The 24,056-nt window shown below is 37.7% G+C and overlaps 1 protein-coding gene across 1 annotated transcript in view; it reads right to left on the bottom strand.

Annotated features, from left to right (window-relative positions):
* Positions 1–24,056, bottom strand: part of Rab3-GEF (Rab3 GDP-GTP exchange factor) — a 98,396-nt gene that overhangs the window by 4,772 nt on the left and 69,568 nt on the right. Inside the window, 8 exon segments of the mRNA XM_074176152.1 lie at positions 598–702; positions 2,982–3,028; positions 3,106–3,178; positions 15,199–15,366; positions 19,443–19,617; positions 19,838–19,935; positions 21,527–21,766; positions 22,518–22,769. Of these exon segments, the coding sequence (XP_074032253.1) occupies positions 613–702; positions 2,982–3,028; positions 3,106–3,178; positions 15,199–15,366; positions 19,443–19,617; positions 19,838–19,935; positions 21,527–21,766; positions 22,518–22,769 (1,143 nt within the window). The 3' untranslated portion in view covers positions 598–612.

Genomic DNA, 24,056 nt, shown 5'->3' with positions numbered 1-24,056 from the left:
CCAACAAGATGGAGCACCACCACAATACTCCAGACAAGTAGAAAACTATTTGAATACTACTTTTCCCGGTCGTTGGCTTGGCCAACGAGGTCCTACAGAATGGCCAACCCGCTCGCCAGATTTGACACCTTTGGTCAATGTATTCTGGCAAGTATTAAAAGTTCCGCCATTTTGTAGTTGTTGAAGATATTGACATTATATTCTAGGGTTGTGAAGCATTTGTATGGAGCTTCAAAATGATGTGTCACAAGGCCCTTCTTTCTATTTAATTTTTTCCCAGATGGCGCCCAGTCGCCATCTTGGAAGTTTCATCTGTCAATTTCATTATCCTAAATTTCAATTTTTGGAGTTAACCAGATCAAAAAATAAAAGGGGGGACATTAAAGAAATGCACAACATACTTGTTTAATCGTATCATTTTGTTGATCCGAGACTGATGAAAAGGATAAATCTGCTGGGTTGTTTTTTTTAGTATTGAGTAGAGAAATCATTTTTACAAAATTTAAAATCAATGTTTTCATTGCCTATTCGAACCACTCCTACCATTACTTGAAAAATACGCTGGATATATATGGAAAAGGGCGAAAAAATCCTTACTTCTATAATAAGCTGTCATGCAGTGGAAATGAGATAATATTCTACAAATTGTTGTGCCATGCAAATGGATAGTATCCTGTGGAAACAATGTATGATCCTGTTAGCCTACAAGGAAAATCAAAATAAGTAAACGTGCAAGGAAAAAACAAAAAGTATAATTCAATAATAATGATGATGATCATACCCGAATCAAATAAAATGAACTGAATAGATAGAAATGTTTGATGATCGAATTTATCGTGGAAAAAAATGTTCCTGAACTCAAGAGTATATTGATGAAATTGCAAATAGTGATGTGATGTGATATTTTATAGAAATAACAAATTTATTGGTCATGCAAAAATTATTCACTCAACACACTGAATTTATTTTCTTTATAGTAATGACAAAAGATGCATGTAATTTCAATGCAAAATCATCCAGTTTATATTTTCAATAGTTGAATATTTGAATATATGTATGAGAATACATTCGTCATCTATGTAGGAGAGTTGATTCTTCCATATGTTCAACTCATGTCAGTGTATAGGGGTTTTCAATGGTAAGGAATAATTTTATCGATGGCTTATTTTCAGCTCTCTCTCCGCTTGTCCTTGTTCAAGTAAATCTTAAAAAAATAACAATAATAATGTTAAATCATCACATTGAATAAAATGTCCTTTCGAAAATAATCTTTTCGATTGAGCAGATTTCGTGATGAATTATTTATCATTGATGACATGGTTCATTAGACATAAAGTCGTAATTTTATGAATGAATTGAAAGCTTCATCTTGTAATGTCATCCAGATTAGTGCTGAAGAGGCAATAAAGTGAGTGTCTCATTCAGAAACGTCGGATGTTCGCCATTGAGGATGACAGTGTTCCATGTAAGTGAGATTTTACTTCTTTCGTATACTGTATCGTGTAGCAATCCTGTGAGTGATATCTGATTCAATTTCATAACGAATGTTTCGAGTACGAACTGAAATTCAAGTGTAATTCAATATTCATGCGGAAGAGGTGTTTTGAAAAAGATTTTTCATCCATTTTGTGTATGAAAGTTACTTCTTTGCGTGATCTACACATCTTTGTAAAGTATTTATTTTGAAATTATTGGCTTTCTCCTTTTTTTTTAAAAGACTCCTACGTTCAGGAAAAGTAGAAATCCAAAACCTTCCTTTCCTGAAATTTAACATTAACCGAAACCGAAAATTTGTTTCAAAAGCCTACTGAGGGGATTCTTTCGATTTTCTTCCCGAAATATTTATTAGCCTTGTGATGGAAACTTATTTATTAAGGGTTTTTTGAATAAAAGTTATTCTTGATAAAAGATTGTGCATTCCCTAAAACTAAACATGCAGCAACAAAATACAGTAAAACACATGTAATATAGGAGAAGCCTTCAAATATTTGAATTTGAGTCAGCAGTGAAGTACCCTTATTTTGGAAAATCTGAGGAAATGTTATTTAGAAAAAATGTTCAGCATTGAAAAATACCTCTAGATTTGAAGTCATGACCATCTGAGTGGCCATGTCGAAAAAAAAATGTGCTAAAACGATAAATAGACAACATCCTGTATACGATGGTTAATTTCAAAAGCTTGTAATATCACGAATTGCACAACTATGGTGTTAACCACTAACCTAACCTAATAATTTTGAGTAATTTTCGGTGTTAACAAAAATAAAAATAACTTTGCACAAAACACTTTGAAAATTGTTTTACTTTTCAAAAAAATTGACCGTGGTTAACACCATAGTTGTGTAATTCGTAATATTACAGGCTTTTACAATAAACCATCGTATACAGGATGCTGTCTATTTATTGTTTTAACAATTTTTTTTCGTAGTCTCCATTTAAAAAAATGGGTAAAAAAATAAAACTCCACTAAGAGAGCCATGACTTCAAATCAAGATGTATTTTTCAATGCCCAGCAACTTTTCCAAATAACATTTCCCGGAATTTTCCAAAAAAAGAGTACTTTACTCTTGTCTCAAAATGAAATATTTGAAGGCTCCTTACGTATGTTTTACTGTATTTTGTTAGTGCATGTTTGATTTCAGGAGATGCGCAAACTTTTTTAAAGAATAACTTTTTGTCGAAAAACCCTTAAAAAGAAGTTTTCCATTTGGTGCATACTTTGAGGATGACACTGTATAAAATTGGAAAGTGAGCAAATTTTTTGTGGCACTTTCGAAACTTGTCAAGTTCAGAGTCTTGCACATCGAAGGAAAAAATACTGTTTACCACCCACTTCATAATCACAAATTCAGTGCGGAATTAAATTTTGAATAAATCTAGTAAAAATTGCGAACTTTGTGTGTGATTCTAACTCAGAAACATCAACAAATGGCATGATACAAGCTTCGGAAATGAATCAAATTTCACTCTTCCATACTTACCATAGGTGACTTGTACTTTCTTTCGATCACTTGTCGAGTTTTGGGATCTGAAATCGTCAACGAAACATTGAATTGTTTAGCGGCAAAAACTTAATAATTCCTTTTTTCGTCAAAAAATACTTACTGAATTCCTCTATCACGAAAATATTTCCTTTTTGCGTGAAGCATTTCCTAATGTGGACAATCCTCACGAAAAACTGCAAAATCATCACGAAATTCAAGTTAGTCCAACGGCTCTATGAATTATGGTGTACTGAATCTCATGGAGCAAAGAGAAAGCAATGGGCTTCTCGTTCAGAACCATCAGCAAACATTCAAAAGCTTTGAACGGTCATGCACGAATCATTGGTCAACCAGCATTCGTTTATTTTGTGAAAATGGACGTTTTCAGTATTCTGTTGTTAGATTTTGCACAATACAAGCATTTTTTTCAACAATAATATCTGCTGTTGCAGCAACTGACTTAATTTTGTAGAAATTACAAGTAACAGAAAATGATGCGTGCCCTTCAATACGAAAGTATTCACAATAAGTTGAAAAATAGAAACGACTCGACAACAGAACCTTCTTTAGGGTTGAATACTGGGTGTCCGAAAAGTCTCAGTACGGACCAATGATAATGGTGTTTGCTGAGGAACACAATTTCATCATTCGAAGAATGTAAACTTTCACGACGAGCTAATGCTCGGGTTCCTGTTGTAACCAACGCATCAACTACTATTTCAGTACTGGGCGCTCTATTTATATCGTTCTTAGTTGTATCACCTGTTCGCTTGTAAAAACAGGTAGCCAGCTTCTATTACTGTTCATTGTCTCTGGTCCCAAGTCCAGTATGCGAGCTATATCATCAAGCTGCCACCTATGATGGCGTATGCGTTCATTGTCATAGGTGACAGATTGATAATAGAACTCAAATTCTGTACTTAGGACCAGCGATGACGGTGTTCTTCGGAAACACCATTATCAACACCAGATTAATGTGTGCCACATGACAGTTCTGGTCTAGAAAAGTAGCTGCTTGATCTACTGTGTAACAAACCTTTATAGAAATTCACAATAAACAAATATGCCACCGTAGGTGACCGAGCTCGAATACTGGACTTAGGACCATTGATAATTGTATTCCTCCGGGAACACCATTATCAACACCCGATTAATGTGTGCTACATGACAGTTTTGATCTGGAAATGTGGCTGCTCAATTCACTGTCTAACTAGCCTGTATGGAGATTCACAATGAACAAATATGTTACTATTGGTGGTTGATTGATAAAAGAGCTCGAATACTGGACTTAGAACCAGCTATCAGATTAATGTGGGTCACAGGACAGTTTTGGTGTAAAAATATAACTGCTGTGTAACTAGCCTTTGTAGAGAATAACAATGAATATATACGCCACCATTGGTGGCAGATTGATTATAGAGCTCGAATACTGGACTCAGAACCAGTCATCGTCAGACAGTTTTGGTCTAGAAATGTGGCTGCTGAATTTACTGTCTAACTAGCCTTCATAGAGATTCACAATTAATATATATGTTACCATAGGTGGTACCATAGAGCTCGAATACTGGACTTAGGACAAGTGATAATTATGTTCCTCCTGAAACAACATTATTAACTGGACTTAGAATCAGTCATCAGACTGATATGGGCCCCATGACAGTTTTGGACTAGAAATGTGGCTGCTGTCTAAGTAGCCTTTATACAGAATAACAATAAATATATACGCCAGCATAGGTGGCAGATTGATAATAGAGCTCGAATACTGGACTTAAAACCAGTCATCAGATTAATGTAGGCTACATAACAGTTTTGGTCTAGAAATGTGGCTGCTCAATTCACTGTCTAACTAACCTTCATAGAGTTTACAATGAATGTATACGTTATCAAAGGTGGCAGCTTGATAAAAGTGCTCGTATACTGGACTTGGGACCAATGATAATTATGTTCCTCCTGAAACACCATTATTAACACCAGAATATGGCTGCTGTCTAACTAGCCTTTATAGAGAATAACAATAAATATATACGCCAGCATAGGTGGCAGATTGATAATAGAGCTCGAGTACTGGACTCAAAACCAGTCATCAGAATAATGTGTGCCACATGACAGTTCTGGTCTAGAAATGTGGCTACTCAATTTACTGTCTAACTAGCCTTCATAGAGATTCACAATGAATGTATACCACATGACAGTTTTGGCCACATGACAGTTTTGGTCTAGAAATGTGGCTGTTGTCTAACTAGCCTTCATAGAGAATAACAAAAAACAGTTCGAATACTGGACTTAGAATCAGTCATCAGAATAATGTGGGCCTCATGACAGTTTTGGTCTAGAAATATGGCTGTTCAATTTACTATCTAACTAGCCTTCATAGAGATTCACAATTAATGTATACGTTACCATAGGTGGCAGATTGATAATAGAGCTCGATACTGAACTTAGGACAAGTGATGATTATGTTCCTCCTGAAACACCATCATTAACTGGACTTAGAATCAGTCATCAGACTAATGTGGGCCTCATGATAGTTTTGGTCTAGAAATGTGACTGCTGTCTAACTAGCCTTTATAGAGAATAACAATAAACATATAGGCCACCATTGATACCAGATTGATAATAGAGCTCGAATATTGGACTCAGGATCAGTGATAATGGTGTTCCTCGGGAACACCACTATCAACACCAGATCAGTGTACGCCACATGTCAGTTTTGACCTAGAAATGCGGCTGCTTAATCTACTGCCAACAAGCCTTTATAGAGATTCACAATGAACGAATACACCACCGTAGGTTGCAGATTGATAATAGAGCTCGAATATTGAACGTGTGACCAGTGATAATAGTGTTCTTCGGGAACACTATTATAATATAATAATAGTGTTCCTCGGGAACACATATCAGTTCATGTCAAAAATTGTGGCTGCTCAATCTACTGCCTAACTAGCCTTCAGTGAGATTCAAAATGAATGTTAGATCCCTAAAAATCACTTCCCGAATAAACATACACAACAAAATGTTCGTTTGTGTCAAGAAAATCTTAGTGTACTCTTCGATGGTCCGACGGAACCGTCTCCTCGGAATACCATGCAAACCATGAGATTCAGTACACGACGAAGCTAAAAGCAAATAAATACATGCGCTTCAGCAGACATGCGAGAGCCCTAGGCAACTTTAGAGATGGTTCGATTATGTTAGAATGAACCTACATGGCAAAACTAAACAAACGGGGTTACTGGTGTTCGTGTATCGTGAGTTCATAACTAGTGTAAACAAGATGTGTTATTTGCCATGCGGTTTTACCCGCAAAAAATAAGCAGCTAAGTTCGCTACAGGTATGCGCAACAATGACTTTCAATCGTTTTAAAATTCTTTCTGTGGCGCATATCAGGAATCAAGGGGTGTAATTATTTGAATATGTCTACCTAGGAAGCCTGAACGTTTATAAGACACGTTTCTAAACGTCAGTTAAAACGTCTGATATAAACGTATGATATAAACGCGTATTCAGTTGAAAACGCGGTGCCAATCGTTAACACACTCTTCTAAATGCATTAGCTGGAATCTACAGGGAAAGCGTCTAAACTAAACAAAGACTATTCACTAAAACTAACGACAAAAGTAACTCTAAAGACCAATTTTGTATATACCTCAAAGTCCTTCAAGCAGCAACGTTTCGACGTGGACATATGAAGAAAAATATAAAAACAATTAGTATTTTACTGACAAAGGACCATCTCAAAAGTTCCTATCAAGCATTCTCTCTGAGAGCTCTCCCGACGAAAAAATAAAATAAAAACAATACAACTCTCATCTCACTTTATTTTTCAGCAGTCACGACCACTCAGTTCGAAGTTCAGAACATCTATAGAGAGAAAGAGGTAGAAGATCTTAAAGAAACATTCAGCATTCATAGAGACAAAAAAGTACAGCAAAGAAAATAATTGCACATCGAGCTTCATGCATAGGTATAAATGGAAGAATCGTCTACTTCAGTTACATTAAATAAAGCTAAAATTTTGAGGTTATCTAGAATTTTGTCTGCTGTGATTTCTATGAGTATACATGGCAATTCAAAACGCAGCTTTGGTCAAATTGATAAAGGAAGAATCCGAAAATATGATCATGAATGATTAATTTGTATGAATGCAAGTCAAACTTTAAATAAAATAATATATTAAAATAATAGGGGAGATGGGTATTCTCTTTTTTTTCTGAAAAAAATAATAAAGTACCTCGGTCTTTTTACCTATTCTCACAAAATTGTATAGAGCTAGTCTGGCGTGGAACTATATACCACCCAGTTGGTTGGCAGCAAGGGTGGTATATATACCTAAAGTGGGTCAGAGAGACCCACACCCACCATCGGTACGACCAATCAGCCTTACATCCTTCCTGCTGAAAGGATTCGAGAGGACACTGGACGGACATATCAGGAAGGTAGCATTATATGCATCCCCACTAAATAACCACCAGTATGCTTATCAAACCGGCAAATCGACAGATTCATCATTAAACAGCCTCGTTGTTTAATGGGAGGGTACTATCCCCTCTTCTGTGGTCGCTCCTGGTGGATAGTCTGCTTGATGCCCTCGACAAAAGAAAAGTTGATCTGCAAGCTTATGCAGATGACCTTGTCATCCTGGCAAGGTCCATGTCGGAAAGAGTAGCTTTTAATATCCTCCAAAGCGCGGTGGACGTTGTTCACGGTTGATGCCTGAGGGAGCAGTCTGTCAACCCCAGCAAAACTGTGTTAATCCCCTTCACCAAGAAAAGGAAATTGGACGATCTAATGCCACTTTTCCTCAATGGTGTGGTCATTCCATTTGGAACGGAGGTGAAATATCTTGGCATTGTCCTTGATGGAAGACTCACCTGGAACGCTCACTTGGAAAAATTTTTACACAAAGCCAGACTGTCTCTATGGACATGTAGAAGGATTCGTGGTAAAACTTGGGGTTTAGGTCCCAAACAAATCCATTGGATGTATGTAATGATTGTCAGACCAATGATCACGTATGGTGCAATTACTTGGCGGCCGAAGGCTTTACAGAAAACGGCCCAAGCGAAGCTCTCTGGCTTACAGAGACAGGCTTGTCTGGCTATCAGTGGTGCCATCAGTACCACACCATCAGCGGTCATGGAGATCCTTCTAGATCTACCTCCTCTCTACATTTTTCTGGAAAGAGAGGCTAGATAGACTGCATACAGACTTGTGCACATTGCCACACTGCCTCATAAAGTACTATTCCCGAGTAGAGAGGAGTGGATCCTGCGGAAGGAGGAAATATTAAGAGCAGATAGTTGTTGGTTCACAGGTGGATCAAAAACACCTTCCGGTTCTCGTGCAGGTGTTTTCAGTCGCAGAACCAGGACAGAGTTATCTACCTACCTAGGAACTTATGCGACTGTATTTCAAGCGGAAATCTACGCTATTGAATTGTGTGCGGAGAGATTGGATGAATCCAACCACACTCACAAATCAATAAAAATATTCTCGGACAGTCAAGCGGCGGTGGAAGCTCTTGGCTCCCACCGAGCAACGTGTAAATTGGTTGCAAACTGCCAAAAAAGACTCTCCTCGATAGGAAGACTAAACAGATTGACTCTGATATGGATTCCTGGCCATACTGGCCTGGAAGGCAATGAAGCTGCTGACTCTCTTGCGAAGAAGGGTGCTGCAAGCGGCTACATTTGACCAGAACCTGTCATTTGCATCGCTTTGGGCTTTGCCAAACAAACACTCAACACCTGGATGGCAAGAAGAGTTATGGACTTCTGGCAGAATCTTCCAGGATTGGCTCACTCCAAGGAGTTTATTCACCCTTCGAAGCTTGATTCCAAACAGTTGTTGTCTAACAGGCCTTCTTACAGGTCACTGTCATTTGAATCATCATATGCAGAGACTTGGATTGTCGGAAGACAGTGTGTGATGCCTCTGTCTGGAAAATGATGAAACTGCAAAGCATATACTTTGTGCCTGCCCCGCTGGGGACCGAATCAGGTTCTTTGAGTTCGGCAGACACCATACAAACTAATCGGCTTCGTTAAGAGGCTGGGTTTATTTGGCCGAGTGTGAATAGGTGTGAGCCACAATGAACCTTCATGGGTTGCGGTAGAAGGTCGAATAGACCCACTCACTTCAGACCTACCTACCTACCTCGGTCTTTGCCGTGAAGGCAAAGATCGAGGGTCGAATCAAAAGTCTATACCCTCTGATCAACAGACGTTCTAAACTGAGCCTTACGATCTACAACACGATGTTCAAGCCTGTCATCATGTATGCTTCAGGTAAATACATGGCAATTCAAAACGCAGCTTTGGTGAAAATGATAAAGGAAGAATCCGAAAATATGATCATGAATGATGAATTTGTATGAATGCAAGTCGAACTTCAAATAAAATAATATATTAAAATGATGGGGGAGGTGGGTATCCTCTTTTTCTTCTAAAAAAAAATACCAGACTAACCTCTATAAGGTATCTTGCATAAATGTCTGTCGGATATGATTCAATATCCAGCGTGGTATTTGTCGGGAAAGTAGTTGTTTTTTGGCAGGTATTTAACAGATCCTACTGTGTAGTAAGGTGGGAGAGATGAATGTTTCAAAATTGTATTTCCAAATATTTATTTTCGTGTACCGATTTGAATAAAAATTTGAATTTAGGTTCCACTCATTCTCAATTCCAAAGTTCATCCTTACTGGGGATTGCTTGTACCTTAGGGGTGGATGCAACCTCTTCTCGAGGGTGAATAGCTGAAATATCTATTAAAATCAAGCAATAAAACGTGAACTAAAAACAAAATAAGACAAAAAAGATGAAAGAATAAAATAACCACCAAGTAGAAAAAAAATAACAAATAAAAAAAAAGAAATAAACATAAACTCAAAAAAAAGATTTCAAACCGAGTTACTTCACGACGTTTCGATTGTATCCACAATCGCCTTCCGGTTATGACTGGACTATTACCGACAGCCATCTTGGTTTCGTACAGGTTGAAGACTGGCTCCCTTACTCTTTAGAATGGTGTTTGTCAGAGGGACAAATGGGTCATGACTGATGATGGGATGGTGACATGAATATCCTCAGACATCAGTGCCGCTCTTCACGGTGAACCCCTACCTGGCTGGGGTGAGATGGATGATAAGATTGTTCTTTTAACGAAGGACATAGGGGCCTCATTCGAAAGAGTGTCGGGTCCTTCTATATCGAGAGGGGTCGTCTACAGCATAATCCATAGCTTCTCATACTAACGGATTTTCATGAGTTTTTGCGCAATCAAAAACTCACTGATTCCTCGACTGAATGGACTGCCGAATGGAAGGTAGCTTCAAATCTCTGCAGATGGCTTCATTCCGCACGAACCAAGGAGCATTCACAATCATCCTTGTTTTGCAATGTCTCCAGAATGGAGATATCAGACGGAGCCTCTTGTCCCCAGACGCCTCAAGCATACATGATGACAAGCTTGAACATCGTGTTGTAGATCATAAGGCTCAGTTTAGAACGTCTTTTGATCGAAGGGTAGAGACTTTTGATTCAACCCTCGATCTTTGCCTTCACGGTTCCAGGTGAGCCTACGGTCTATCAGAAGACCGAGGTACTTTACCCACACTTGCCAATCAATATCCCTTCCAAAGATTCTCACTTTTCTGGCCGGAGAAAATATCGTTCTTCCCATGGTTATCTCCTGACTCTGGTTCAACTGGATCTTCCATTCGAGGTACCAGCGCTCGAGATCGTCCAATGCACGTTGCATGTGGACGATCCCGAGTTCCCGATCCATGGAAGATGAGAGGAGAACCGTGTCATCGGCGTATAGAGATATCTTCACATGCTCGGACCTTGGACCTCGCTGCAGCGTGGGAGAGAGCACAGCCCCCTACGGCACTCCAGCGAGGGTTTCTCTATTGTCAGACAGAGAGCCCTCTACTATACCCTGAAATGTTATGTCTTTCAGGAAAGGTCCAATCCACCGGATCAGACCCTGAGGCAGGTCGAACGCAACTAGCTTGTGCAGAAGACCTTCGTACCATACGCGGTCGAAGGCCTTCGATATGTCTAAAAGCACGACATAAACTTTACGATTTTGATTTAGTTCTGCCATGGTATGTTCGATCAGTCTCAGTGCCTGTAGCTCAGTGGAGTATTCTCTCCTGAAGCCTAATTGTTCGTCAGGCAGAACATTTCGATCTTCAACTTCTTCGTTAAGTCTTTGCAGCCAGCTTAGCCACCGACGAGAGCAGACTGATCGGTCGATAGTTATGTGGAAACAACAGGTTCTGACCCTGTTTTGGAATCATGACGACGATCGCATGCTTCCACCTTCTGGGGAAGCATCTGAGGGCCAACGAACTGTTTATTAAGTTCAGGAGGTTCTCAACGCAATTGTCCGGGAGCCTCTCCAATAACTTGTTGGTTATTGAATCGGCCCCCGGAGCTTTCTTGGCTTTTGCGGTCCTGATGTAACCCTTCCGTTCTTCTACAGAAGATGGACGTCGTCGTCATCTTCCCTGGGTATACGGTGAACCCGATCTCCCAACAGCATATTGCGGTCGATGTCGTCATTGTCGTCAATGTTAAGTTGAATCTGACGTTCTATCGTGTCGGCAAAGGCTTTGTCAGCGGGGGAGTAGCACACTCCACGCTCTCCGTGGATGTGCGCAGTCTTCTTCCCTTTGAGTCTGCGGGTGACTCGCCAAAGCTCGTCATCTCCAGGCTCAAGGGATTCCCAGAGCTCCTCCCACCTATCGTTTCGGTGGTCAATGATGGCCTGTTTGACTTGATCGGCCATCCTGGACTATTTCTCAGAGAGATGACTATTTATAGGTCTTTTGAGCGCTTTCACCTATCCCCTCTCTTCACTTCACCGATTTAGTGGGAGTTAACCATTTAGCGAAAGGACCGATACTAAGCAGGAAACATCTGTATACCAAAAACCCTGCAAGACTAGTGGATAGTTCTTCCAGGCTCAATCATAGGAAGCAAGGTCTCGAGAAAGAATTAGGCATCATCACATAAGATTTTCAACAGAATGGTTACCCCAAAGTGATGGTGGAACAAACTTCGACTAGTAGGCAGAAAGAGCCTCGTAAGGAAGAGAAGCAATCACAACCAGTGCTTGTCAAAAAATGGTAAGAATAATTGGGTCCAAATTCAACATCAGAATCTGCTTCAGTTTCGGAAACACCAGCCGTAACAGCCTCATCAAAACCAAGCCAACAAACGCGGAAAATGCTATATTGGTGAAACTAAGAGGCCATCGAAAGTCTGCATTGCCGACCACAAGAAAAATACACAGCGTGAAGAAACCAGCAAATCGGTAATAGCAGATCATGTTTGGACTCATCAACATAACATGAAGTGGTCCCAAGCTGGGATTATCTGCAGGGAGAGACACTGGTTCACGAGGAAGTTCAAAGAAGCTGCGTATATATTGTCCAACAAAGCATTAGGCCAAGCTAGCGTGGAGATACGCAACATATAGAAACCTGTAATCAAGTGGGAAAAAAACCGGCCAACTCCTGCTAAACCGCTGGAGCAGAGAGAGGGAAGAGGGGATAGATGAGAGCGTTTGAATGACGCATAAATAGTCGTTTCACGTAGAAATAGTCCAGTCATCACCTGAAGACATATAATCAAAACGTCGTGAAGTAACTTGGATTGCTTTTTTTTTCTTTTTTTTACTTTTTACTCTGGTCATTTCTATCTTCTATCTTGATTATTTCATTCGTTTCAATGTATTTGCAATTCACGTTTTATTGTTCAATATAATTGATATTTTAGCTATTCATTTTAATTTTATTTGTTCTCCCATAAATTTCGAATCATAATAGAATCTTATAAGACTATGGAAGTCTGAACCAGTAAAATTTGCCATGAAACATTATCAACCACTTTCAAATAGAAACAAATATGTTGAGAAAAAAGTAAAGCTCTACAAAAAAATGGTGGTAAAGGTGAATAGTGGGTGAGATGAAAATCCAACTATACCTACTCGAAATTTAGGAAACAATATTTTCTTGAAGACCTACTGCCTCCTAGAAATGTTTTAACGGCTGAGAAAAATATAAAAAAATTCGAAATCAATAACGGCATACTTCAACATATAGTAAAGGCACAAATGAACGAAATTATATTTCACGCATGTTTCACGACGAATCCACAGATGAATGTAACGATAAAAAAAGTAAAATATATACATATGCAGAAACAAATATAGCAACCGAGCTAGTGGCGAGAGCAAATAGGAAGGTTTTGAGTGGTCCTTGCAAAACAAATGCACAACAGCGCACCCAACGACACGGAACAATCAAGAAATGATAATAATAATATTCTGATGAAGATTAAAATACTTTTCGTTTGTGGAAATAATCATTTTAATCTTCAATTCGGAATCGAAAATTTCAACGAGTAATCTCTTAGTTTGGTGCACATTGAGTATAATACAACAAATTGATTCCAGGGTTTCATTATTTCGATTTGAACGGTCTTGTCAATTTTTTCTGATTCACACTTATAGTTGAAATGAAAATGTGACGCAGTGATTTTTTAACAAAATGAGCTGTTTTGAAAAAGTTTACAGCGAGAAAACTTATGACTGTCAATCGTTGGTAACGAAATTCCACCAAATTGACGAATTGAAGCATTTCAATTCATGATTTTCGTGAGTTTTCTTTCATCGAATATAACTTTTTTGAAAGTTCAAGTCGGATCAAATTGAGTCAGATAGCGGAAAAAAACTGCAAAATGATTGAAACAAAAAGCTATTTTCACGAGAGCAGATAAAGGTCGAACAGTCATTGCGTTAAGTAAAAACAACTACGTAGGCAAAACTCTAGATTTCCTCAATTCGGGAAACTACGATATTCTGAAGAATCATCCTACAGATCTATACCAGAAAGAGGTCAAAGGAAATATCACGATAATAGAGCTGGTTATGAATGGAAGTGATAAATGCAGGGCAGTGTTCATGAATTCACAACCAACCAAACTGTACTTTCTTATCCAATTACATAAAACCAAGTTCAAAATTGGATCTGTGGTGTATTTTGTAACGACATCAGTCTCAGGAATGCGGATAAACCCAATTCCAACCCATACAAATCTCAAGCCGCGATTTAGTAAAAATTATACCTATGAATTCGGGAATACTATTTATAACGTAATTATTCCTGATAACGCTAAACCAATATCTTTGGATGTCCAAAATTTATGTCCCACTATTCCGCCAATTGAAATATTTGAGCTGGTTGAGCGTCTCTCAGACAAAAATCATGTGAATTCCCTCACTTGATAGAACATTTCAGATTCACTTAGTATTTCCCTATCTCAAAATTATTTGCAATTTGACGAAAAGTTTCATGTTTATAAGAGTATTTTTCGTGTAAGAACCTAAGACTCAAAAAGAGGGACAACTGAGATGAGATAGTTCTGAGGGATTTTAGAAACGACTTTTGACAGCTCTAAAAATTGAAAAGACAGATATTGGACGATCTGAAGAGTTATTCAAGCCTCAGAAGTTACTGGACATTGATACGCTGATATGAGTATCAAAAAACTGTTACTGTCGAAGATAATGAATAATTCCATGAACATGAAAACTTTTGAACTTCACCTGGATCTAGTGAGTATTAATCAATTCATCATTATTATTATTGTTTCATAATATTTGTTATTCTCTTTCATTCCCTCTATAAACATGTATGTTCCTTGGGATCATTAAAATTATTATTATCATTGATTCAGCTGAGATGTGCTCAATATATTTTTCTAATTCGATGACTATTTTATTATATCGAGAAGACGATGGAAAAAATTAAGTATTGAAAACTAAAGTTTTCGATGGCCTGATCTATTTCATTCGAGGAAGTTGGAAAATTGAATTGACTTGGTTGAAGTCAAGATTAGCCAAAATAGCCCAAAAAGTAATATAGTTTGTTTCATTATCTCTGAATATTGGCAAAGAGGTCAATCATGATATTTCAGAAAACATCTGAATGAATATTCACGAAAAAACTATTATAGTCATGAACTCCACTTCTTTCGTCAAATGGTGGATCTATTGACACCCAACTGTCATTTCGTAATACTTCAAAACTCTCAACATTTCCTCAGGAACAATATTTACATCAATGTGCACCAAAATTCTAATGTCACGTTTCCCTACGAATGTTCTAAATATCCGAAAGTTGATATCAAAACAAATTGCTACCTTGCTGTTGGCGAAGAGCAAACCGACTCCCTCCATGCAGACCTGTAACAGGCCTCCTTCTCCCGTACTCATGTCTTGAACTGGAAACTCCCCTCCCAATTCTGGCGCCGTACCAGACACTCCTCCACGTTCCATGGCCTCCTTTATGCAATAGTACAGTTGTTTGCACTAGAAGAAGCAGTATGAATGAATTCAAACCATTGAAATCCCAGTATTGATAATAATTATTTATTCATTCCCAGGATATACAGGCAACAAACAAACAGTCACCATATTAACGGAAAAACAGATTTTAAACAGACAGATATAACCTAAATATGAATTAGGAATTGATATGCAAAACAATAAAAGAGCTATCACCAGTTTAGAGTGAGAAATATTAATTCAACAAATATACAATATTGCCTATTAAAAACAGTTTTCGAGCACACTCAATCGTTATAGGCGTCAATTTCTCATTTCAATGGATACTTTGTTATACATTTCTTTAACGTCCCTCCCATTTCATTTTTAAACAGGTCAACTCAAAGAATTGGAATTTGGGATAATGAAATTAATGCAAATTGACAGATGAAACTTTCAAGATGGCGACTGGGAGCCATCTGGGAGAAAAATTAAATGGAAAGGGGGTCTTATGAAACATCATTTTGAAGCTCCTGACGAATACTTCACAACTCTAGAATATGAAGTCAATATCTTCATCTACTACAAAATGGCGGAACATTTAATAATTTCCTGAAGACAAACACATTAATATTGATATTTCTAGAAAAAATTCTTTTTATTTGCCAATTCCAACAACTTATCTGTAAAAAATATTTGAGAGAACTTGTATCTAAATTCACAACTACCGGTAGTACACATATCAAAAAGCCACCAGGTCATACAAAATTAGAATAGAGCACCAATTAACAATCAACAATTTAGTGACGAATCTACATTTTTTTAAACGGCAATATTGCCGATATTGAAGTGACACCAACCCTCACGTCTTCCAGAAAACACATACCCAATATCTAGAAAAAATTAATGTTTCAACAGGAATATTGGGAAATCATATTGTAGGACCTCTATTTATTGATCAAAATTCAACAGGGGAACTATATTTGAATATGGCGAAAACTACTGTTGACCCTCTCATCACTGAAATCGTCGATGTGAATTCTAATGAATTCGATATAGACATCTTATTCCAACAAGATGGAGCACCAACATATTACTCCAGACAAGTAAGAAACTATTTGGATCCTACTTTTTCCGGTCGTTGGATTGGCCGTCGAGGTCCTACATAATGGCCAGCCCGCTCGGTAGATTTGACACCGTTGGACTTTTTTCAGGTGGCTATTTGAAGAAAAAGGTGTACGAAACTGAACCTGCTTCGTTATTGGATATCCGGCAGAGAATAATGAATATTTGTAGAGATATTGACGTTACTGTGTTCGAAAATGTTCGGCGTGAAATCGGATAGGCTGTTCATATATCAAGAAGTTCAAGGCAATTATTTCGAGCATCTTCTGAACTGACCTCAAGCTTATCATCTCATATTATGTAGTTAAATGTCAATATATTCAGGCAATTATTAAAAGTTCCGCTATTCCGTTCTAGGTAAAGATATTGACTTCATATTCTGGGGTTTTGAAGTATTCGACAGGAGCTTCAAAATGATGTGTCACAAGACCACCCTTTCTATTTGTTTATTTTCCAGATGGCACCCATTGGCGACACTGAAGAAATACACTGTATATTTTCAATGAATATTACTGGAGTTTTATCTCAACACCAAACCGTTATTTTCAACAACTTGTCACGTGTTTCAATTACCTCATCTACCAGTCAACTAAATCTGATAACTGAAAATATTATTTCAACAAGCTTTATAGTATATATAAGTATTGGTCCACCATCGTTATTCATAATATTATTATGTTCACTAATTTCTGAGCTCTAATAGGCATCCTTTATGCATGCCTGTAGTTGGTAAAATGTCTAACTTATCCTAATGAACTAAAGTCTATGAAATGGTTTTGTTGCAAAACATGATGAACGACTGATGATTTTTCTGGTCTTCCATAATTTAGGTATGCTAATTGTTATATATTTCATTAGATCTTTTAGTCACACTTAATTTCATAAATTCCAGACTTTTCCGAATTCTCGACTTTGTCCTTGGAGTTTCCTAAAAGGTTCTGTAGTGTATGAGTTGTTTTATACATGGCAAACTTTCAAAAAACTAGGTATGGAGATGGTATTCCAGTAAGACTGGGTTCATTTTAATTTCAAATTCACTATATATTTCCCGGCTATTATGAAACCGTATCAAATGCGTTTTAGAAATACAAAGAGTTTTTCTACACCCGTACTCTAACAATACACTTATATGATCATAATCCGTTTCATAATGATATCCATTATGATACAGATTTTTCATAACGACACAGATTATCAACCAATAGAAACCCATAATTTTTCAATCAAGAATCCTGTTCCTTTGTTTGTACTAGATTCTAACCTAAGTAACTAATTGCTTTATTTGTCAAAATCAGTTTTCATATTACCTACCTATATTATCAAAATGTCTGAAAACAGCGATATAGAAGGAATACCATCGACTCCAATATTTTTTAAAGATGAGAATAATTACAGTTGTTATATTCAATATAAATATAATTAGAATCTTTATAGTTTTCATATATCCATGATAATACCATTAAGTTTGTGTTTTTTTTTTTAAATATGAGTTAATTACTGTAAATGTGTTCAATACAAATATAATATTTATAGTTTTTCATTATTTATCGGGTTTAGAAAAAATAGCGTATGCAACTCTCATGTAATGGTTATTAATACACTCGCATATACCATACAAAACTCGCCTTCGGCTCGTTTCGTATCCCGGTTAATGCTCGTGTCTTAATAACCATCATTACGTGATCTTTGCATAATATACTATTATGTTACCCCATGTAGATATATATTACACAAATTTTCATAACTCAAATAATTTTTCATCAGTTTTTTCACTGATAATTATCGATGTATCATCAGCATACTTTATGAAGGTAAGACTCTCTGCAATCATTGGTATAGAGCAGAAACAATATCGGTCCAAAAACAGATCCCTGCGGAACTCAGATTTTTTTGTATTATACATGAATTGACTCTTGATGTTTTAGTGACAAATGTTTCTTCATTGGTAATGAATAATTGAACCCATTCGAATGCAGCTTCATGAATTCCATGAGCATATACTTTATCTAGAAGAATTTATATGAAGTACTGGTTATTTCTCATTTACCATTTTTATAGTTTTCCATAATTTTTTTGTACATTTTTTCAATATTATTGAAATTTGACTCATTATTAACTCAATTGTAATTTTATTTGCATTTCATAATTTATTTTTTCTGATTTCTTCGATATCATCCTTTTTTTTCAATTAACTGGGACCGAATATTTCGGCCGTAGTTTTTTTTTCAGTATATTTTTAATATTTGTAATATATCATTCTTCTTTTTCTTCCCATAGATTTCAAATCTGTTCACACCTTTTAAGATGATGGATGTCCGAATTTGCAACATCTATCAAGAAACTTGTTAAAAACATTCAAACAAAAATTCAAATTAATGAGAGTCATTGAAGAAATCAGTAACATATCAATTGAAATCTATTTTTCTCTCAACCAGCATATGCTTTTTCAGTATTAATTAATAATTAATTAATAACCCTAGATAGTATTTCTAAGTGTAGTATCTCAGTAGGAGAAAAAATTTCATTATGTACAGCCCTAAAACTTTCGAGGTTGAACAATATTCAATAATTTTGTTTTTGAAGCTAAATTCTCCTTATTTATAGGTCTCTTTTGGTAATCAATATCAATGAGGACTCATGTTCCACAACTATCAAAGAGTTTGTGCCTTTCCAATGGTGTTATTTTCACAATGAAACATATAAATAACAAATATGTTGGTCAAACTAGACTTGCTATTCAAAATCATACCACAGAGCCCACCACCTAATTCCAGTTTCTTTCGTAGTCTGGAAAGATCAACTTTTCATGGAGAAACATTGATTTTTCCTTTAAATCTGCTATTGTTCGGATGAATACATAAATATAAAATACTGGCTTTCTTTCGTAGTTATTGGTTTCTTGTATTCGCTACAAAAATGAGTAGGCTGATTCAACTGTTTCAATACGAACTAAATTTTTGAGACTGTGAAAGGAAGATTGTTTCAAATAAGCTTACCTTTTTGGTGTAATATTTATGTAGCTGCGTCTGTTGGCCGTTTCTTCTCCAAAGACACAACACTTTATTTTTCGGACTGTAAGTCATATTGACGAGTCTTTCAAACCACCATCTTTCCACTATAACGCCTGTCACAGACCTCAGGACAAGGCCGTCGTCTCTAACCTCCATAAATCTAAAGAATGAAACCAAAATATTCATAATTTTTTTTTAATTAACTCGACAGGTCGATTCAATTAGAACCAAGTGACGTGGCAATCCGACTGTACCAGAACTTTGTAAGCGAAAACTTCTGATATAGTCAGAGTTGATATACCAATGTATATTTTCAGATGGAAAACATTATGTTAAATCCTCAGGGGTTGATCAACTAAAACAGCAACTGAGTAACTTGCCTCAACTCTCCGGTGCAATCAACTCCATGGTGAACCGTGAAACTTTGCCTGTGGAGGAGACGAGATCCCAAAGGTTTCAGATCGATATCGTTACCATTCTGGAAACAAAAATATATTCCAATCATTCCTCAGAAACTTCAAGGAAAACACTGAGTTTGTTTTAAGGTGACTGACAATGTTTCATGATGGATTTCATTAGTTCGGACTTCCATTGTCTGATAATATATAAAACAACGTTTCAATTGTTAGTATCCACATTCGTCTTCGGGTGATGACTGGACTAATTACTCTGAGAAATTACTATTTATGGATCATTCGAGTACTTTCACTTTCTCCGCTTTTTTTTTCGCTTCACCGGTTCAATGGAAGATGAACGTTTGGGGCCATTTTTCGCTGAAATATTCCATAGGTTTCCATATGTTGCTAATCTCTACGCTAGCTTGGCTGAATACATTATTGTACAACATGTATGCGGCTTCTTTGAATTTCCTCCTAAGCCAATGGTCCTGTGTAGGATCTCAGCTTGGGACCACTCGATGTTATGTTGATGGGTCCAAACATGCTCTGCTATTCAATGGCCTCTTAGTTTCACCTAAATAGGATATTCGCACTCGCAGGGTATCCGGTGAATGCAATTCTTGGAATCGCAGTCCGCGTTTGGTGGCCCGATTTTCGTGAGGTTACTACGGATAGTGTTTCCGGATCTGAAGCAGATTCTAATGTTGTACTTGACCCAATTCTTCTCAGCCTTTCCGATAATCCCCTAATGTAGAAAAGTGCAAGCACTAGTTGCGACGGCTTCTCTTCCTTGCGAGGCTCCTTCTGTCTTTCAGCCAAAGTCTGTTCTACCATTGCTTTGGAGTAGCCATTCCGTTGAAAATCATTTTTAAGGATGTCTAGTTCTTTCTCGAGACCTTCCTTCGTATTACAGAGCCCGAAAGCACGGTCTAATAGTCTTGATCCTCTTTCAGTCGATTGATGACGTTTGAAGTCGTCGTTTCCCACTTAGTGTCGGTCCTCTTCACCAATACGTCTAAGAATATTATTTCGTTTTACACTTCCTTTTCCATTGTGAAAGTGATGAAAGTAATTCTTTTTTTTTATTAGTTCTTTCAGGGATTTCAAATTATTTTATATAATATACAATGGAAGTCCGAACTAATGGAAAACTGAGAGGTTATATAATACTTCTGGCAAGCATACTGACTATTCCATTCCAGAAGAGAAAGAATAGCTCGAAAATGACGGGAATTGTCATTCTGGTATTGGAAATGTAGCAAAACCGCCAACTTATGTCACAAATTGCATCTTATCCAGGTAATGAAATGACTTCAAAGAAAATTACTTCATTCGACAAAATAAGAAGGAACTCACAAGATGGGTTAATATTACGGATGAACAAGTATTGACTTCACCTCCCCACAATGTGAGTTTTGATAGCAAGTGATTTAGAAACATTCACTTTCTCTAAGGTTTTCAGTTGGTCAGTTGTGTTTCACACAATGTTATTTCGAAGATTCAATATATTCAATATTTCAAAAATGTTTTTCGAATATCTATCACCTTGATTTTTAATGGTTTGACACCACCATATTGTAATATTCCATTATTTTCCTATTTTATGATAGTAAATCAATTGATAATTCAAAAATATATAATATTTTTAGAGCTGTTCAGAAATGAACTCACCAAATTGTGAATTTGATCAAGCAGTAGATTAACCTCGTTACTATAAATAAAACCAATGTGGCTTTTTCCCAGAAGCCGTCTGATTTTTCTTTTTATTTCCTCTTTGCCACAATTCAACATGACGAGAATAGCGGTCAGATTGTAAAGTTGCGTCGCCAATAATTTATCCTCTTCGTGTTCTAACCTCTTCCTTTCCGTATCACTTAAACTTTTGTAACGTTCCATCATTTCTCGAGGACCCTAGAACAGAAAAAAACGCATAACACTGTGATAATGATAATAATAATGAGTTTGGAGTGTTTACATGACAGAATGGTACTGGATGGAATCTGTAAAGTCGTAAGGAGTTCGGGTCCCCTTCTTTGCATGGTCCGCGTCCACGAAAGAACAGCAAGTGGAACCGCTGTCCAAGAGCAAAGGAACCGGCTGCCCCTGCAGGAAAGCTCCCTCACTTGTACACCTCCACGGAAGGAATCCCAAGAAGGTTGAAGAAGCCGTGCAACGACAGTAACATCGCTGCGCCTTCCAAAACCTTCAAGGAGGCCACTGTGAGACACCTCAAGGTTGCCAAAGAGAGTGTGTGTTCGACGAGTCTTGGCCTACAGCTGCCAATATAAAGGAGATGTCTCCCAGTGACCTGTTTACCTTCCTGGGAAGGACAGGATGGAAGATGACCTAGGAAGACAACTCCTCGGGAGGATGTACAAAGGGTTACATGTGGCCTAATGGCTGTAAGTCTACACTCTCCCCAAATTTTTTTCTGAGTAATCAAAAAAATGAAAAATTAAATTACACATCATGCATTGAAAGGCCTTCATGAAAATTTTGTAATAATTTCATCCAAATTGTTCCACATACACAAACAGCGATAAGCCAATATGGAAGGAGAAAAAGAAGAGCAAAATAACTGGTGAAACTTCCCCCAGAAGTCGAAAATAATAAATAATTGAAGACGGTCGTTCGTGTATCGAAAAAAAATCTTCAAACTCACCTGATCCATTCCAATCATATCCCTTTCTTGCGAGACTGCATCTAGGAATGCATCCTCCCAAAACTGCATTTGATCCCAGAGAGTGGATCTGTCTTTACCAAGAAGCCCTTCGAAGAGGTAGGACCTCAAAGCGTCCGGACTCGGAGAGGTTACCGTGTTGACAATGTGTCCACCGTGGTACCGAAAACCTGTACTCAGAGAGGACTTGCTGGACCAAACACTCGAAGTTCTCTGTTTGGGGGATTTTGCAAACTGAAATGATGAATTTGTTGGTCATTTTTGGACAATAAGTTCAATTGGAATGTCTCGGGTTTGAGAGCCGTTGGATTTTGGAATGTTTCCCTGACATTTCGATGACGCGAGTGGCTAGCTTCTTCAGAGGTTTATAGACCCTGAGTTGATATCTCCGATGACTGCATATTACGGCTGCGTGAGGCCTATTTATGTTGACTCAGGTAGTGTGGTGTTGAGTTAGGTTAGGTCTGAAGTTAGTGGTGGGTCTATTCGACCTTCCACCGCAACCCGCAAGGGTTTATCATGGCTCACACCTTTTCACACTCCACCAAATTAACTCAGGTTAGATGGTAGGAGTACGGCTCTATCAAATTCTAAAAACCTGATTCGGTTCCCAGCGGAGCAGGCACAAACTATGCTCTCTGCTGTTTCATCATTTTCCAAACATAGGCGACACATACTCTCTTCCGACAGTCCGAGTCTCTTCATATGATGATTCAAATGACAGTGACCTGTAGGAAGACCTGTTAGACATTGTATTTCATCCCTACTGTAGTCCAACAACTGTTTGGTATCAAGCTTCGAAGGGTGAATAAACGCTTTGGAGTGAGCCAAACCTGGAAGATTCTGCCAGAAGTCTATAAATCTTCTTGCCATCCAGGTGTTCAATGTTTATTTGGCAAAGCCTAAAGCGATGCCAATGGCAGGTTCTGGTCCATTGAAGCTACTTGCAGCACCCTCCTTTGTAAGGGAGTCAGCAACATTATTGCTTTCCAGGCCAATATGGCCACGAATCCAGACCAGAGAGAATCTGTTAAGTCTTGTTATTGAAGAAAGTCGTTTTTGGCAATTTGCTACCAATGTAGACGTTGCTTGGTAGGAGCCAAGAGTTTCTAACGCCGCTTGCCTGTCCGAGAATATCATGATTGACTTGTGTATGAGGTTGAATTCTTCTAATCTCTCTGCACACAATTCAATAGCGAAAAGTTCTGCTTAAAATACAGACACATAGGTTGCTAGGCTGTTAGATATCTCCGTCTTAGATCTGCGACTAAAAACTGTGAACCAACAACTATCTGCTCTCAATATTTCCTCCTTCCGGAGAAACCAGTACTTTATAAGGCAGTTCGTAGTTGACAGTTGGAGGCATGAATTCAGAGGTCATTTCCAGAATGCTGTGACTTCCAGTCTCAACCAACAGTCTGCATTGAATTGATTTGTGCAATTGGCAATGTGCACAAGTCTGTATGCAGTCCATCTAGCTTATCTTTTCAGAAAAATGGGGAAAGGAGGTAGATCTAGAAG

The sequence above is a fragment of the Leptinotarsa decemlineata genome, unplaced genomic scaffold (genome assembly GCF_025532065.1).
Source record: "Leptinotarsa decemlineata unplaced genomic scaffold, Ldec_3_MD MMD2_tig00001621_RagTag_RagTag, whole genome shotgun sequence".
Classification (NCBI taxonomy): Eukaryota; Metazoa; Arthropoda; class Insecta; order Coleoptera; family Chrysomelidae; genus Leptinotarsa; species Leptinotarsa decemlineata.
The sequence above is the reverse complement of the archived record's forward strand: the minus strand, read 5'-3'. Positions and strand labels throughout refer to the sequence as shown.